General features: G+C 37.9%; 3 protein-coding genes across 4 annotated transcripts; 1 reads left to right on the forward strand and 2 right to left on the reverse strand.

Annotated features, from left to right (window-relative positions):
• Positions 1-1,994: 1,994 nt before the first annotated feature.
• On the reverse strand, positions 1,995-3,680 carry RB195_020370 (uncharacterized protein; the record flags this gene model as incomplete). 2 transcript variants are annotated; one of them, XM_064188639.1, is made up of 3 exons in its annotated part: positions 1,995-2,053; positions 3,337-3,485; positions 3,553-3,680. In XM_064188639.1, 3 exons carry the CDS (start codon positions 3,678-3,680, stop codon positions 1,995-1,997), a joined length of 336 nt encoding a protein of 111 aa, XP_064044519.1. The 2 variants fall into 2 exon arrangements, with proteins under 2 accessions (XP_064044519.1, XP_064044520.1); XM_064188638.1 differs by lacking the exon at positions 3,553-3,680 and having other exon boundaries at positions 3,337-3,481.
• A 6,799-nt stretch (positions 3,681-10,479) lies between these two features.
• Positions 10,480-10,806, reverse strand: RB195_020371 (uncharacterized protein; the record flags this gene model as incomplete). Its single annotated transcript, XM_064188640.1, has 1 exon — positions 10,480-10,806. One exon carries the CDS (start codon positions 10,804-10,806, stop codon positions 10,480-10,482), a length of 327 nt encoding a protein of 108 aa, XP_064044521.1.
• A 156-nt stretch (positions 10,807-10,962) lies between these two features.
• On the forward strand, positions 10,963-12,046 carry RB195_020372 (uncharacterized protein; the record flags this gene model as incomplete). The annotated part of the gene is made up of 5 exons (XM_064188641.1): positions 10,963-11,032; positions 11,443-11,461; positions 11,519-11,536; positions 11,778-11,854; positions 11,925-12,046. 5 exons carry the CDS (start codon positions 10,963-10,965, stop codon positions 12,044-12,046), a joined length of 306 nt encoding a protein of 101 aa, XP_064044522.1.
• Between the last annotated feature and the right edge of the window lie 5,940 nt (positions 12,047-17,986).

A 17,986-nucleotide genomic window follows, 5' to 3' on the forward strand; every position in this document is an offset into this window, starting at 1 on the left:
AATGTGGCCTACAGCAATGCTTTAAAAAACAATACAAATGATCGTTGTATCAAAAAGAATAGTTTTGGAAAAAAAGGTGCCGGAACAACGAAAAAATGAAGGCATTAGTTAAGATAATCTAACGCATAGAATATCAAATAGGTTCAGCTTGCAACTGCAGAAGAATTAAATTGCGAAAACTAGAAAGTAGCAGCGAGCAGTGAATGCAAAGAAAACAAATGCATAACAATCTGAACGACTGTTTTAAACTGATTATGGTGTTTGCAAACACGCACGTACATATTGACTTAACTAATACTAAAACGTTGTTTCAAAAGCAACAAATTCATGGTTGAACATCTATATTAGGTTACAATAGCGGCAAAGATAACTAAATGTACAAAAATTAATAAACAACAACTTCATATAAGCAACTGAAGAAAATCAAACTAACCCACCTCTGCAGAATGCAGCTATCAGTTCAGAAACGCTGCCTATTTATATTCACACTTTCCTATGTTGAATAATGTTAATGGTGAATTGGTGCTGTGCTAATTACAAAGCAGGACCGATTCAATATTAACATTATGTTTCACATTATGTGGGATGTATCTGATATAAAACAATTTCTTCGAAGAATTTACCAAACGAAAATGCAAAAAAAGAACAAAAAAACTAAGACAAAAAGAACGAAAAAAATAACTAACCTTGTTTACGTTTCGAGCTCTTACGAAATTTGTTCGAATTCTCGGTAGCTCAGAAGTACTGTCGCTTGTGGGATCTTGGGCGAAATAACAAAAACATTCCATGTTTCTACGATATACTCAGGAAAATCGATAAGATCAATTAATATAGGTCAACAATCTCAATCCACATCATGCACCTTGTAACCGAAAGTGTATGCACGAATCAGACACTATTCGGTACTACAGGGTAGACGAGGGAATGAGACGAGGTTGGTTGAGGCAGTGAAGAGGGAAAGAGAGAATGGAGAAAAAGAATGGATTAAATAAATCTGCGGCGGGATAAAAAAGAACATTAGAAGTGTCATGAAAACATAGTGTAAAACAATGAACTGAACAGATTCCGTTTTGTTGTCTGCGTCTCAGCTCTTTCTGTCGGCTTCCCTTTGCTGTGCAGCTGTGGTGTAAGCTTTAGTAACCAGGCAAAAACAACACTTAGAAACGCCCGAATGGAATTTTATGGACCAGAGGCTCTCCTTAAAACCCGCTTTGCAATGTGGATGCTGAGAACGCAGAAATTTGAAGATACTGCGTTAAAAGTCTGTTTATTCTCTATATGAGATGTCTCAACAGAACTATCCAATATACACGTTCATATACCATGAAAAATACAGTAATATTTAACAAATCAAAAGGTTAACATCAGCTCAAGATTTGCATGAAGCGATTACGCACCTATAAAAAAACAAACAAACAAAAATTTATGATGATGTTATACGCACTGAACAGTTACGGTTCAAAATCTTAAGATCGCGGATGCGGAAAAAGAGAATGCAAAATTGCACCAAATCGGATACTTACCGTACCAGGCCACTGGTGCAATAAATGGCAGCTGCCGCTGTGAATTACACACCTACTCAGATCGGACGTCGTTCAAGTTGATGTGGATTAATGGGCATGGCGCCAAGTGGGGGAGATTGCAGCCCACAGAGGGTTTTTTTGAGCTTCGTAGTCGCGGTTTACGAATCTTTTCTGTGGCGACGACGCGAAATTGCAGTGAAAGAAATGTCATGATGGGCAGTAAAAACTGTCATATTTCTCAAAAGCACCGCACAAAGAATTGTTTGGGAACGTGGAGTAAGGACAAGACAACATGCAACATGTCATTCACACTACTTCCATCAATACACTATTCGATCAAAAACAAACTAGTCAACAAATAACGGGATACGGTAGCTTACAATGAAGGTGGAAATATAGATTGTTAGGTCATGCAAGTAGCGAAATATCGGTTTTAGCGCAATGGACCATCATCTCATAATGTTGTTTGCCTCAAATTGTCGTTACTTTCTCACTTATAGATTGAAGTGTCTCAAGAGTCATTCGAATTTCTAGAAACGGAATAATAATATTATATAAATTACAATAATAGTATGAAATAGTAAAAAAAATAGAATAATTATGAGACGAGTTGGATAGAAGTGAAATTGAATCTGCCACAAAAAGTGGTCAGTAATGAATTTTGTTTAAACCAGTTTGAAAATCACATTCAAAGCAATTTCCTTTAAGATGCCCCAACTTCAAAACCTTCCTTCTTATGCGCTATCAAATGGGAATAGACCATCGCTCCTGAAAATTGCCCATAATTTTGAATAATCAATCACACATTTCTGCTGGCAAGAAGACCCCGGACAATACATAAGGACATATTCATCAGTACAAACAAATTTCACCACCTAAGCGTTACGATGCTATTCAGTTATCGTAACTAGGCGGTATTCAGCCGAAATAGAAGGTCAAGGACAGATTAGGGACAGATGTGCAGTCAAAAAGTTTAGCAGTTTTCAGCGCTAACAAAGTTCGCCAGTTTCCCATTGCTACCAAAGTGGCAAAAAACTAAACACGTGTCTCAAATGCGTTAGACTCACGGTTTTCAAGCCATTAACATAATTTTTTGGTGAAGTTTCCAACGAACAAGTCTAGAGTTCTTCAAATATTGATGTAAGAAGCCATAATGAAATAGAGTCATAATGCAGTCTTTAGGAAAGGTTTCCATGGCATAGCTCCACCGTCGCTCCTCTTGAATCTGTTTTTGTAACAACAAAAAAATCAAATATGAAAAAACCGAATATAAAGCGGGTTTACCGCAGTCATTAAAGGGTTCATCTGAGGGCACGATAGATCGGAGGTTCGAATTCGGCGCTAAAGCTCAGCAAACCTTTCAAACGTCCGGGGTCGATAAATTGGTACCAGACTTGTCTGGGAGGATAAAAACACTGACTTGACACATAGCCCCCTCCCCGCAAGTGATTGCGTAGGCCATTTACAAGTTCGTAAACCTCAACCGATTGTGAACTGATGTGAACGTGGTGGGGCATCACAAGCGGATTGACTAACGCGAGACACTTTATCCTTTATGGAAAAACTTAGCTAAGTTTTTTTTTTCAAATGCATCTTTTAAATCTATTGAAAAATGCCATAGGCTCGCCTCTACTTATCAATTTATAAAGAAGAATACATCAACATGCTGACATGAAGTAATTCTGCACTGATCACATGCAACTGGGAAATCACTTGCTGCTGATTAATGCTCATCAATCGAATGTTCAAAGTTCCAATTATTAAACTAACTTCCGCTATTTCAAAAATAAGAAAATGGAATAAGTATAAAAACCTTGGAACCTGACAGTAACATCTCCATAGTTTAACACTGACACTTGCATATTAGGTCGCTCACCAAAAATGAAAAGCACCTCTTCAACAATGAGACCATATCCATTAGATAAGTACTGGTCCCTGGCGACTCCTATTTCAACCATTTTCCTGTAAACAATAATGAAAACTAAAAAATGCGCACATATAAATCCTATATGCACACATAAAAACGCACTTAAAATGCATTTGCTCTGATTTAATGAGGGTCAGAACGATCTGAAGCCCAGTGAAAGTATGTAGACGTCTACGCCGAAGCAGTGCTGTGGAACTAGCGCTAGCGATCACAGCGGGACCCCTACCCATCTGTGCAGTCCGTGCAGTCGGGTTAAAGCAAACGAGGGTCCCACCTCGATCGCAGCAACCTATGCAGTTGCACTTGGAGATAAAGGGAGCATACCACGAATCTGACATGGTGAGGGAATCTGCGGGAAAAGCCAGAGAAGGGGTTGTATAGTAGGGTCAAAACGACATGAAGCACGTACGCAATTGCGTATGAGGGTTCTCTCGAGGCGCTTCGGTGGAGTGTAGCGGCTAGGAGTGAGGTGAAACCCTTGCTGCCACCACCCATTGCTGTAGTTTGCGACGGTGCCAACTTCGTCTCAACTGCTGCCTCAACCGCGGCATTTCGAGCGCGTACGCAAGTGCACCGCAACTACACTCGTGTTTCATGTCGTATTGACCCAACTATAGATTGTGGGACCCAGAGTAGTTCCCCTCAGCGGCATGGAAGACGCCGTTTCTTACGACGATTTCAGTTGCAACGCACCGTGCTCGTGCACACGCAGCATCCACGAGCGAGCGGTCGGTTAATGAGGTTTTCTTACCAACCTATTCGAGTAAGACCAATGAATATGCTGCTGAGGGATCGGAACATGTGCATAGAGAAGCGTTCTAGCGTACTTCGTAGAAACTAAAGCGGTTTCCATGCCGTTTTTAACGAAAATTAGGGAGAGATGGGCAGAAACACCCTGGATCCCGCAATCAACAAGTTTCTCTAAATCCATCTCCAGTTCCTCCCGCGGATTCCGTCACTACGTCAGATTAGTGGTTTGCTGGCTTTAAATAGTTTTGATCCAAGTGCACTAGCTCTAAGAAGTTGGACTAATTGAACTTTGGCAGTGCTATTTCCCACTTGAATTGTTTTCTAATCAAAAAATGATGATCAAACAGAACGCAGAGAACAAACGCATACCTCATGCGAACTTTACAAACAAGGGACTCAAACAGTGATTCATAAAATCCATATAAAAACAAGGTCGCCAAACTGGTTCACTTGACTAGTAAAAGTCCAATTCCTATGAATTTTCAATCACCTAATATTGCCGTTAAATCTGAAAGCGCTTGTGTACCAATACTTTTACTAAACATTAAAGCAATAAGGTAGTATGGAGGAAGAAGCGCATCTACTTCAAAACATAGGAAAATCTACTAAACTCTCATAAAATAGGGACGTAAGTTCCGTGCAATAAAAAGTACCACGACTTTCAAACGTAAATCGATCTGAAATGCTACCGTACTCGTAACATTCCTTACACGACAAGGTCAACCCGATGGAAAAGATTGGATGCAAATATAAAATATCGTTTAATGTTAGCACACGCGACAGTAGACATATGTACATGGATATTGCACATAAATTGCAACGAAGAATTCTAGAATGGTAATGCATGAAATGCTTGAGAAGGCCACTAAAAAAAGGAGAAATAAAGAAGGAAAAATTAAAAAAAGCGAAACTTAGCTAAATGGAGAACGACGGCGTTCCTCAGAATTTTGACGAACCAAGCTCAAGGATGTCTTCATAAAACAGCACAATTCAGATGGAATAAAAGGTCCCATGCTACCAGAGGAAGAAGAAGAACGACCACAGTAGAGGCGATACGACGTACAGAGGAGGCGCACGGGACATAGTCACCGCCCCTCATTCGGAGCCCCGCCCACTATTCCGTGCACTCCACACGAAGAACGGAGGAGGAGGGCGAAGAGACGCAGACACAAACTAAACGGTCATCATTCGGCTTTCCGAAGTCGATTGCCAACGATAAATCTTGGAAAAGCTCCATTGCTCCATATATGGACGCATAACGACGTTCGCTCACTATCCAGTCGCTCCATGGATGCTTCAGTGCTGGGTTTGAGCGCGAGACTTCACGGCAGGGGTTTTGGGGACGTCACTTCCATTGTTGGAAATCTTCAGTTTCTAAGCTTGCTTAGAGTCAAGTGCGATACGCGGTGTGGGACGATTCTTCACAAAATCTTGCTCAAGACTGTATCATTAGTGCCAATTCCTAGGTGACGATGCTTAAATTCCTCCTTAATTTATATTTTAAAAATTTTTAAACATAGAGTTCTTTTCATTCCCCACCACTACGCTGGAAAACGACTGCACGATCGGCTGGGAACTCTGCAAGACTCAGCTAGGGAAGAAGATGAGAATATCAGTGCAGACTTTAACGGGCAGTAAAAATGTAAGGTTTTTCACTAACACATCTACGTTACAAAAGTGGTAAACTTACGAGCTTATACACATTTCAGCAGAATGCCAGCAAGAGACACCATTTGAGGTATCGGAAACGAAAACGGCCATACGGTATAATAGTGCTGTGATTCATATCAATCGAATATATATCGTAATCGTAAATGGCGGGCAAATATCCTTCGTACGTGATCACTCTTCAAACCATCTTTGTCGATCGAAAAAATCGAAATTCCCTTACATTCTCGTGACAAGCACGTTTTCGTGTTTTTGCGCTGATCTTCAGGAAATTCTTCCTAACGTAACTAAAACAATTAAGTTTGCATAACCCAATCTGCATATGACATTGTTCTTGAAATCATTGCAACAAAAACTCTTAATCATCAGAGCCCAGTTGTGAGAGCATCTAGAACTTTCTGCAAGAACCGTATCATCTTCCTTGGACATGGCTTCCTGACAGTTACAGTTCACAGACAAGGATCTCTATAATGCTGTCTGCTGTCTGTGCCTTGCGAATGTTAGAATAATTCTCTCCTATACTGCCAGATCGCAATGGCGGTAGCATCACACACCGTACCCTGTTCACTACAGGAACATTGATCGAGTTCTGGTGATTTATTCCGTTGAAATGATCATGCTCATCGGTGCATGTCGGCGGACGTTTTGTCATGCAAATTTCGGTCGTCCGCCACAATGTCGTTCCCATTGTTAAAGAGGCCGTACGACCAAAAAAAAAGTGGGCATTTGTCGAATTGTAGGAAACGCGCACACAACAGTAACTGACGTGCATAAGGATTTCTTTAAACAGTAGCCCTGCTAGAAATGTCGAATTTCCGAAACATCTTAGAAGAAAAAAAAAACACCTTAAGAACTATCTTTCAGCTTGCCGCAAAGTAATTAATCCTTGCCATGTCCGTAATTTTTCGTCTACATAGCACGACCACCATGTGTAGAACATGTGGATACTACGCACCAAATTACTTATAGCTTTTGAGGGTTTTGCCGACGAACATATGGAGAGCGCCACCGACGACGAGACGGAGACCGTACGAAGGAAAACAATGACCGTAATCTATGTAATGACAATTAAATCGGTGAAACATTTTAAAGAAATCAGTCGCAAAGAAGCGCTGGGGATGCCAGATCGATGAGTCAGAAGTTTATGTGGGAAGAAAAAGGCGGCGATTATTATGGATGCAGTGTATTAAGATTTCTGTTGGAAAGCCATAACGACAGCAAACCGATGTTGAAAATGACTCAGCCTTTTAACACGGACATACATAGATGTCTATGCGCTGTAAAACAGTTCATATAGAAACCCTCTGCTACATCTTAACATACTTCAACAACTAGGACATTTTCAAAACAAAACATTCCAGAACAATTTCAGAACATTTTTGAACAACCAACAATTTCAACAGTTTGTTCAAAGATTTTAATCTAAAACAACACTCATTTCAAGCAGAACGTTTGCTTCAGTATAAAGTATCGTAAAAAAGGGAAATAAAAAAGTAGGAAGAAATGAATTGCTCTGGATGCATGGCTGCAAGCTGCATATTCTAACGTACCTCATTTTTTATACGAGCCAAGCAGCATCAATTTTGGAGTAGTTGGTCCTATTCGGCCGTGAGCAAGCGAACGCACACATCCCATTCCTAGGCGTTCATTCACCTTATACGTCAATTGCTCATCTTTGCCACTACTATTGTTGCATACAACCTTTGAAACAAATAAAGAAGAAAAAGAAAAGTTTCAATAGATAACATTTAAGAAACTGCTAGATATGAAAATTCTAAGACAAGTTGAGAGAACATGAAGCGAAGATTCTAAAAATTTTATTAGAATCTATTTCTATTTGATTTCTTGGATACAACTTCAGAATCCCATCATTTTTGCGATACCTTTAAATATTCAATAATTTTTGAAAGTTTTGTTGACACGAGCGGGTTAGAGTGATCGTAAAAAAGTGTTTGGGAGTAACCATCGAATTAGAAACGCAACACAACTTTCTATGAATAGCGAAAATAATAAGAATTGACAGGTCGCAAAGAAAAGAAGATTACGTCCTCTTTATCTTCCAAAGTCTATTGTACCGTTGGGAAATCCCATAATATGCTCTCAACACTCGGCTGCCACTTCGACGAAGTGCAGAATAAACAATAATTATCGATTACTGATCGATACGCGCAACTTGTTAACTCTTTTCCAGTGAAATATAAAAGAAACTGTATCAAATACATACAATAGAAGGTTGCTTTCGGAATGAATTCTGTTAATGGTTGTGATGTCCACGTAAGTTTTAGAGAGTCTAAGAGGTACGTAGAGGTCCTCTTAAACCGTGGAAGCCAACCTACGGATAGGTTTCGGATATTATTTCCCTGTGGTTCGAAACACACGAACAAATAAGTGGGATGTACGAATAAGGGAAATACAGTCGAATTGAAAACGAATAAAGAAATTGATGTAATATTACCCATACTTAACAAAAGAAAACGTGGTCAAAATAATTTTCAGTTTTAAAACGTTTAACTTACATCAATTGCGGGAACTGTTTATCCAGTAGTTCTCCTGGATTTCTTGAAAAGTTGTCGAAATCGAACAGCTGATCGTTAAGTGAAGATAACAGCGAGGTGTGATTTGGAGTGAAATCGGCGGTCGTCGACAGAGGAGGTCGTAAAGCTGTGGTGCTAGAGCACGCTGTGCGAGAATAAAGGGCTATAAAACTAGTGAGATGTGAGGACGTAACTGAGGAGAATCGAATACACGAAATGGGTGGGCAGAATGGAGGTGGAATGGAAAAAATCTTAAAATGACAAGTTACATTGATTTTATTCATACTTCAAGGTTTTATCATCGATATTTGATGAAGAATGCAATGAGGTATTTGGGAAGAAGCGACGAAGAAAGCCGTATATAGTAGGATCAAAACGACATGAAGCACGGTGCAATTGCGTACACGCTCGAAATGGCGCGATGGAGGCAGCAGATGGAACTGAGGTGTGACCATCGCAAATTGCAGCGTTGGTTGATGCCAGCAAGGATTCTACTACGCTACTAACCGCTACGCTCCACCGCACCGCGTCAGAAGAAATCGTGTACGCAATTGCACTGTGCTTCATGCTGTCTTGACCCTACTACGTCTACAAAAGAAAGCACATTAGAGGGACAAACAAAGACCGCACTATTCTCATTTTTAATGAAAGAATAGAAAATAACTATTTCGACTGAATAGCGATCAACGTATTCAACAAAAAAAAAACAACCTTTGCTTTGAGATTACGATCAAGCCGTTTTCCACGACCTCTTAACCTACATTACGCTGCTAAAGTGTAACATTGTTTAAAACAAAACAAACAAGCAACAACATAACAAAACGAAAATACACACAAAATCTTTGCACAATAAATAATATCGATAATTAGAAATATGGATATGAATAGCTAGAGAATCATTATTCCTTAGACTAAAGTTTTTTTTCGGTCCTAAGCTCTTCAGCTATAATTTGATTCCCAAATTTGAACTAATCCTAAGCAGTGCAGTAGCGAAGTTTACTGTGAATTTACTGCGAAAATCAGCCAAATATCGCGGGTCAGAAGCGTCATTTATGGAAGGTGAATCACCGACTTACTTTACATTACTCTGCCGTTCACTCCTACCACCTACTCTAATGAGCAACATTCGTTAGTCTGTTAAATTTGTAAAATAAAATTAAAAATTAAAATGTAAAACTTGAAATAAATTTGTATTTTCCTAAAGAGATCAGTTATTCTGAAATCTTACATTAATCCTACAAAAATTAGTCAAAGTCCTAGCTGTAGCAATGTATGCCACGATAGAAGCGAAGTGTTCAGCTGACCAGCAGCGTTCATTCGGAGCTACAGGCCACTGATCTCTTCGTTTACTGACATCGATACCTCCGAAGTTGATCTATAAGTGAAGGGAATGAGGTAAATGTGAGCTGAATTTCCGTAAATTGTCAGTTTCTGGATCCCATTAAAAATTAAAATGTAAAATCTGACTCAATTTGTATTCCTCTAAACTGATTTGTGCTTTTGAAAACTTGCATTAATCCTACAGGACAGGAATATTCCATAGAGAAAAGTGAGTAAATTCAGAAAAACCAAAACGATCACCATCATCAAATCCACCGACCTTGAATGTATGTGTTCGGCTCAAGTCAGTAAGTTATAAGCATAGTCTTCACCTAGTGTATATTTTTAAAGGGAAGAAACCATACGTCTTTGAGCACAACATCGGCAAGGGCTCCCTTCTTTAGCAATTACCGAAAGGTGAAGGCTAGCTATCCGCGAAGATAGTGGAAGTGAAGAGCGCACGTCTGCCTGGAACGGTCTCAATTAAAGCGAGCAAAAAAAACACACACAAAGTGAAGCCCTTGCACGACACATAAACACATAACGGTGGATCTGTAGATCTGCAGAAAAAAAAATTACAAAACTAACGATGTTCAGGAGGAAAAGAAAGTCTGAACGAGTGAACAAGCTCGCAAATTCACGTAAAAACTGCTGCAACTGCGATCCTTTCAACGCGTAAATTATTCCGATTCATTGAGAAAAAAAAATTACAAACAGAACTATCTAAGAAAATGATACCCGTCCTTTTTAAATCACACTAAGACATTGTTACGGCGATGTTGAATGCATGCATGCAGATCGCAAATGTTCCCCAGATTCGCAGCTTAAACGCTCCCCAGAGTCTTCGGCGGCCTCTCACAGGCGAAGTGCACATTAGTGATATACGACTACGGTAGGCAGATGTTTCCTGGATGAGCGAGCGGAGGCGGTTTCGTTTCACGCCAACCGCTTCGGATATGGCCTTCGGAATGACCTCAATATCATAGCTGCTTCTTCTTAGAATGGTTATGGTATTTGTGGGCGTGGTCAACGTCTCATTTTCTTTTTGATATTGCGGTGAATTGCCCGCTATAACTGCTACCATCGATGGAATGAGGGTATTATGGGAATGACAGCGAGGTCAGTCCTCATATAGGATCTCTTGCAGTAGGTACGGGAACGATTGCTTAGTATGTTTTTTGAGGAAAAAAAATTCACATTAGCAGTAATAATAGAGTATGAAGATAGCTTACTCACACGAATGCTTTACAGACCTTGTAATGGCACGAAAAAAGAAGACGGCGGATTCCCTGGTACTCGCGAGGCAGGAGGTAAGTACCGAACGGCTACGTGTGTGCAATAAATTCCGTGCAAAAGAAAAAAAAATTCAACGCGAAGGCAAACTCAAAGTAAAAATTAGTTGGCTGCGTAGGAATGCGGAACTTGAAAGATGGCTCAGAATAGAAGAAAATTCAAAAAAAAAAAAACAAATTGAAACGTAAAAGAATGCAGAACATGAAATCGAATGCAAAGAAAAGTTTGTGACTCAAGGTAAACGAGCAGCCTTCTAGAAACTACAGACTTAAAAGTGAATTTCGCCTGTGAAGAACCTGTGAAGAAATCTCATGAAAGCTACGGTTTTGACTGAATCACGACCCAATACAATACGAAAACAATAACAACAATAACAATACTACCAATATATATATATATTATTAAGCACAAAACAATGCAATATTAGGTTTTGGAATACCAACTGTGTGAAGCGAGCCAACTGCTGTTGAACTGAACTGCTTCATAGAATATCGGATTGTAAGGAGCACGAAAATTTCCGGGTTAGAAATAAAAACTGGAGATATGTATGATGTATGAAGTTCAGTTATTGTTCTTTTAAATATCCCTGACAACTCTTTCGATATGTCTCTTAATTCCACCTAGTTCTAAAATTAATAGCTGATTTTGAATCAATTAATTATTGATTTCTCGCGGGGATTTCATCCGTTGGCTACGTACAAGTGCATTCTAGACCATATTACGTGAACTAAATTGTTGTGTATGGTTATTTGTGTGGTCCAGGTGCTACGGATACGCAATTTATGGTTGCAATCTATCACAACATAAAGAGAAGCCAACAATAAATCAGTGCACAGAACGTGAGGCATTTATCTTTTTGGATTTTTTCCCCGAACGTATACACAGGTCACTACTACCACACCTTTCCAGCCAGAACCTCAGGTTTTCTTTTTCTTCTGAACTTTCTAATCCTTGATTGGAAACCGACCACACAAGCACTGCTGAAACTGCGAAGACTAAGTGAAGATTTCGAATTTCTGATAGCGCACTAAGATGTCGTTGCGGGACCAACCAAGGTACCAGTGTCTCATCTACAAAATATCACAAAACGAGCAACTATACAGTTCTTTTTTTTTTAAATTAGCCGTTTGAATCCTGCATGGATTGGTTTTTTTGGACTAACGACTTTTCTAGTTCATTCATGAAGCTTCTTAGGGGAAGTTAGAGATGAACCTCCTACCTCTAAACAGTCTACGACGCTTAGAAAATTTTCTTTAAATGACAATAAATTTGTTTGTTAATTAACGTTATTTAATATTTGCACCCTTTATATTTATTGTCGTCCAATATTTAATAATTAATTGAAGTTTGATGTTACTTAATGTCACTTACTTGTTATGTTGTATGAATTTGTTCAAATTCGTTTTATAGAGTTGAAATGATGCTATTCTGGGATGCTTACCGTCATTTCATTATCGGTGGAGAAATATCCAGAGGAAAGGATGACTGACACGTTTAAAAAAGAGCAAGAAAAGAGGTATGATCGTATTTTGTGGATCTGTGTTTAGAATATGACCATAGAAGGACCCAGCTGCGAGAAATTCTATAAATTCTTGGTATATTTCCGAGAAATATGTGGGAATTTCTAGCAATTACGTCGAATGTGTATCGATTTAGAAAGCGAATGTTCATTCTGGTCATAATTATACACAAGTATTAGTGAATATCGATGGGGCTGGGAACAAGTATCGTGGTTCGTTGGTAACGTTAACTAATTCATTCTATGTTTTTTTTTTCGTTCATTTCTTCTCTTTAACATATAAGAATAAGTAAATGTGTAAATAATTGAATCTATAAGTGGATGAATGAGCGAGTGAATGTATGAGTGGATGATCGAATGAATGAATGAATGTTATAAACTCAATAGGGTTTATTTAAGCTCTTGTACTCTCCACCTTAGTTTAACCTAATGAACGATCATCAAACGTTCCTATGTGTTTTCTTTCTTTCTTATACTCTTTTTCTTTCTTTTTTTTCTTATAACTAATAACTCTCCAATCCCATTCAAATGATGAATGGTGAACGAAACTCAATGGAATGGTGGATCATCCATTCCAAATTGTGATTCCGGTACTGACGTCATTAGCCATAAAACTGTTCCGAATGCAATCCTACGAATGTACGTGCGTAGGTCGGTCGTAAATTGTTCCGGGGCACCTGCCAGTAGGGAAGTTGTTGGGAAATAGGGAGCGTATTTGCACCCGCCCCTCCTCATCGTATTTTTAGGATGCGAAAACTACCTAACACGTCATACTTAACTTTAAGAACCGCTCAGAAAATGCTCGTGCTCCCAATCGATCCGATCGATGTGTAGCTAGTCGGATGAAAAAGTCGGGCTGAATGATCAACATGAGTCATACGAACGGACGAAACAAACAACATTTCCCTATGAAAGACCGTCTGACTAACAGCATCTCCTTTTGTATCGGCACAAACCCTGAAATGGGACCGTGAAACGATCAGCACTCTTCGATGAGTTAGGAAGCGGGGATGTGTGGAAAGAATGTGTGAGGTGGGCTAATTTGATAAATTACAAAAGAGCTGATTTAAAAATGGTGCGCTTTCGCGCCTTACGAAGACGACGACGACAACGACATAAAACGACATATATTTCTAGGGCCGATAAGATCGACACTTTGATGTTGCCGACAGCAATGTCCCGTTTAGACTTTACTTTATTGGATTCACAACGGGGGTTACTATAGCTGAGGTTTTTTTTAAACGTACAAAAGCATGAAGTGCTTTTTGTAGCTGGTAGAGTACAATACATGGTATTACTGGGAATCACTGGAACAGAAAGTAAATTAGTTTTAAACATCAAATATGTAAGTTTATTCTATACAGACGTAGCATCCTAATAATCAAAGAAAAATTCAGCATGAGTATATGAAATAATATAAATAAATAATAAATAAAAGCCTTTTTAAATCGAGAATTTTTTTTTCTTCAGTGAAACAAACTGGTTCCGTAAAGAAGTGGACAAATATTCTCGTTTATAAAATACGGAAGTATAAATATAATATAATATAAATAAATATATATTAATATAACATAATATAAATACGGAAATATAATTCAACTGAAAACATTTTGTATTAACTTTTGAAGAAAAATTATCAAACCTTATTCAACATAACATAAATATGTGTCTCGTTGGAGGATTAGGTATTAAACTTTTTTTTGGGTGGAAGGAAACACAATGTTCAAAGACTATCATTTTTTCTTCATGAGTTACCTTGAACGTGGTAACTCATGAAGAAAATAATATTAATGAATATTTAATTAATTTTTTTTTATAATTTATTCATTTATTTATTGGTGTTATTATTTATTCTATTTTTTTTAAATGAGTCTATTTTCGAGTTACATATTCTGGAAATCTTCTTGTTCGAATGTCCGTAAGGAATGCTCGACACAGTACTTTTTTTTAACCAATTTCCAAAATCAGAAATAGTGGAAACGAAATGCAGGTAGGAATTCAGCGCTCTCATTTTGCATGAGTCATTTTGGGCAAGCGTGAATATCGCTTTCATGTTCTGCCAATATTTAAGAATTACTTTAGTACGTGGTTATGGCTGCAGTAGATTGATTATTTTAGTTTTGATGTGTATAGATACTAAAAAGAAATGAATTTTTCTATGTTATATTTTTCTATATCTATATATTAGCTTGCTATTTACTTATATTTATTTTGTTCAAGAATGATTCTCGATGTGTTTGGAAAGGAGAAATTATTTGCGGTGAATTGACATCTCAAAGAGTTATGGTCGCAATATTTACTTTTTGAAATGGAAACCACAGTTTTGAATAGATGATGTCTTGAAATTTTATTGAGGAAATTATTGTTGAAAAAAAATTGGACTCGCAGAAATTTTGTTGGCCGATAAAAACTACAAATGAACCTTCGTTTCAGAGAAAAAAAGGGAAGAAAAATCTAGTTTAGTTCAATTCTGCTCGAAGAGTTCTACTTTTTCAAAGTTTCAAGATGATTTTATACTTATTTTTTTCCCTACGTCATCTGGTTCCAGGTATATGCTTTTCTTAACCATTCTTAATCGTAAGCGTAAGCCTTCAATACCAATGATTTGTGTAATTAGGTTAATATACATAATTATTGTGGGTTATTAATACCAAACCAGCCTAGCAACTGCTCCTTAGATATATAGAAGTGAAAATACTCGAAGAAAAAGAAAAACATTTTTTTGTGTCTTTGTTCCGGTTGTCCTATGCCTTCCATGGACGTCGATGTACAATCCATTAGGTTTTCCCATAAGTTTCTTTCGTATTTTTCTGGTTTAAAAAACTATTCAACATCAATAACAACAACAAGATATTCGATTCAACAATGTAGTCAGCAACAGAATCGACTTCGTCGATCGATATGATGGATTATTGATTCTTTTATAGATATGGGTCAGGTTACCGTGAATAAAAATGTTGAAAATCGTGGAAAGAAATGTATAAAGCAATCTAATACTGACATCTTCTATTTTGCGACTACTTTGATGGAACCATTGTTGTATTATGAAAATTACGGTAATATTTCACGTATCCGTGTATGCAGAGGGAGCATGTGTGACGGACGAGCCGGACGGACGGCACACAGCCATTTCCCGGATTTGAATTATGTCTTACGAGACAACGCGGCGACATCAAAGACGTTGCTCAAACATATGTGTGTATGGTGGGGTCGTCGGGTACATACATACAGCGTTGCAATATTTGCAAAACAGTGTTCACGGAGCTCAGGGACGAGTTTCACCGAATTTGAAAAAGTATCATTAGATTGTCATCAGAAGTCAAAATAGATTCTTTCTATCATAGAAACTCAAATCCAAGAAATAGCTGTGTGCTGTCCGTCCTCTGGTCCGTCACACGCACCGTCTGCATACAAGGATACGTGAAACTTTACAATTTTCGTAATTTTATTCTATATTTTATTTCTTTTCTTTTACGAAGAAGTAGGAGTAATAGGATTTTTCTACCTCGAAGCTATTGATTCTTTTCCTAGCCAATGCGGCTTATCAGCGGGAAAAACCGTGCACCATGGTTCTTTAGGTCTCATCACTATCAGAGGGGAGATAACTCATAGTTCGCAAGTAATGAGTCATCCTAATCAATTTATCTATCTCTACGTACATATTTCTAACGTCCACCTAGGAAATTGTTTCGAATTTCTCTGGATTTTTTTTTCGGAATTCAGCAATTCGGAATATGAACAGCATTTCGTTGGAATTAAAATCCCTCGCAGATTTTTGTTAGCCAGGTTGGTTTTTAAACATAGACTCCTTTATTTCCAGATTTTCCTATTTCTCAGAAGTTCAGCTCCGTCCTTTAGGAAAAAAAAGGAAAAAAGCAATTCTTCGTTATATATTTTATTTTATTTATTTATTTGTTTTATTTTGTTAGGCATCTTGGTTTCTCAGTAAAATATACACTCATTTATTTCTACATTTTCCTATTTCTTCAGCTTCAGGAGTTCAGCTGCATCCCTTAGGAAACCTCTAAATCAATTCTTTTTCTAGAATATTTTTCTAGAATAAAAATGGTAGTTTTTTTTTCGGGAAACTAATCAAAAGAAAAAGCTTTGGAGCAGATCAAGTACTTTTTAGTATTTCTGTATGTTTTTATAAATTTTACTTCTCTAAACATTGAAGAAACCAGTGGAATCTCGATGATTAAATAAAGCTACATATCACTCTCGATCACATGTTGCGTGGTAGCATTTCGAAAAGATTTATTAAATCAACGTACAATCAACGTACCAACTGTCATCCAATGTTAGCGCCTAATTAACTCCTCGTAAAGGAAGGAGAGTTCTAGGCAAGTACCGAATCGCGAGACTTAAGCGTTCATTCTAAGCTGTTGACAGCTGTTCAAAAATTGGACCAAATAACGAAATACAGTAATGTTGTAAGTTTGACACAGGAAAAACTAGACATTTTCAAAGCTAGAAACTTTCAATATAAACTATTGTCAATTACAAGTTGTTCACTGAAAAACGTCCGAGGAGATTTTTCACATCTTTGAAAGCATGACGTTTTATTAATCTTCGATGGAGCACTTTCGTGAATTTCTGAAGAGAATGGAAATTTCGAACCTACATATGATGTGGGGTACCAAAATGCTCTAAATAATCTCCTGATTACGGATGTAATAAACATTTTGTCCAATTTCGAGAAATAAGCGGAAATCCTATGAACACCCCTTCTTTCCATGGAGATGTATCCGCGGGATATGCCAGTGGAACGATTGCGGAGGTGTGAAAGTAATTAACGAGGCTTGAGGAAACTTTGCCCGTTTTCAGGCCACCATTTGTCAAAAGTAAATTCTCGAAGTGTATTTGAAATCAGCAGCTCATTTACTTTCAAATGGTATTTTCAAAATTTAATTTTGCCCACTTCTAAGAATTCCGACGGTTTGCGACGGATTAATCCGTCGGCGACGGATTTTGGGACACAAGTTAGTAGCGGTGTTGTACAATGTTCAGAGATGTTTTGTCTTGGATGTGAGATTCAAATCTCCGAAGTTATTAGAAAAATTCTTTGTTATGTTGTTATGTTGCCTAAAGTAAGTGATACGGATCTATAAACAAATATGGAAATTTGGGAATTAAATCTAAATGTATTTAACGCATGTAATCAATGAAATTGAGGGAAGGAGAAGAGGGAACAGAAGACGTTGGGAACTATTTTTGGAAAGCTTCAAGTCCCGTGAAATGGTCTACTTTTAGTGCTTACAGAGAAGTTGTATCAGTTATCAGTTAATCAATTGAACTGGATGAAAAAGTGAAAATAAAAAGGAAATATTCTCTTTCCGCTTACGTCCAGAAAGCATCCTCAAATACGACGCGAAAAAATGTATTTGTAGATAGTGATTGAGCTTATGATTAATTTTCTTTTCGCTAAGAAGCTGCAAATTCCGGTTTTTGT

The sequence above is a fragment of the Necator americanus genome, chromosome II (assembly GCF_031761385.1).
Source record: "Necator americanus strain Aroian chromosome II, whole genome shotgun sequence".
NCBI classification, from domain to species: domain Eukaryota; kingdom Metazoa; phylum Nematoda; class Chromadorea; order Rhabditida; family Ancylostomatidae; genus Necator; species Necator americanus.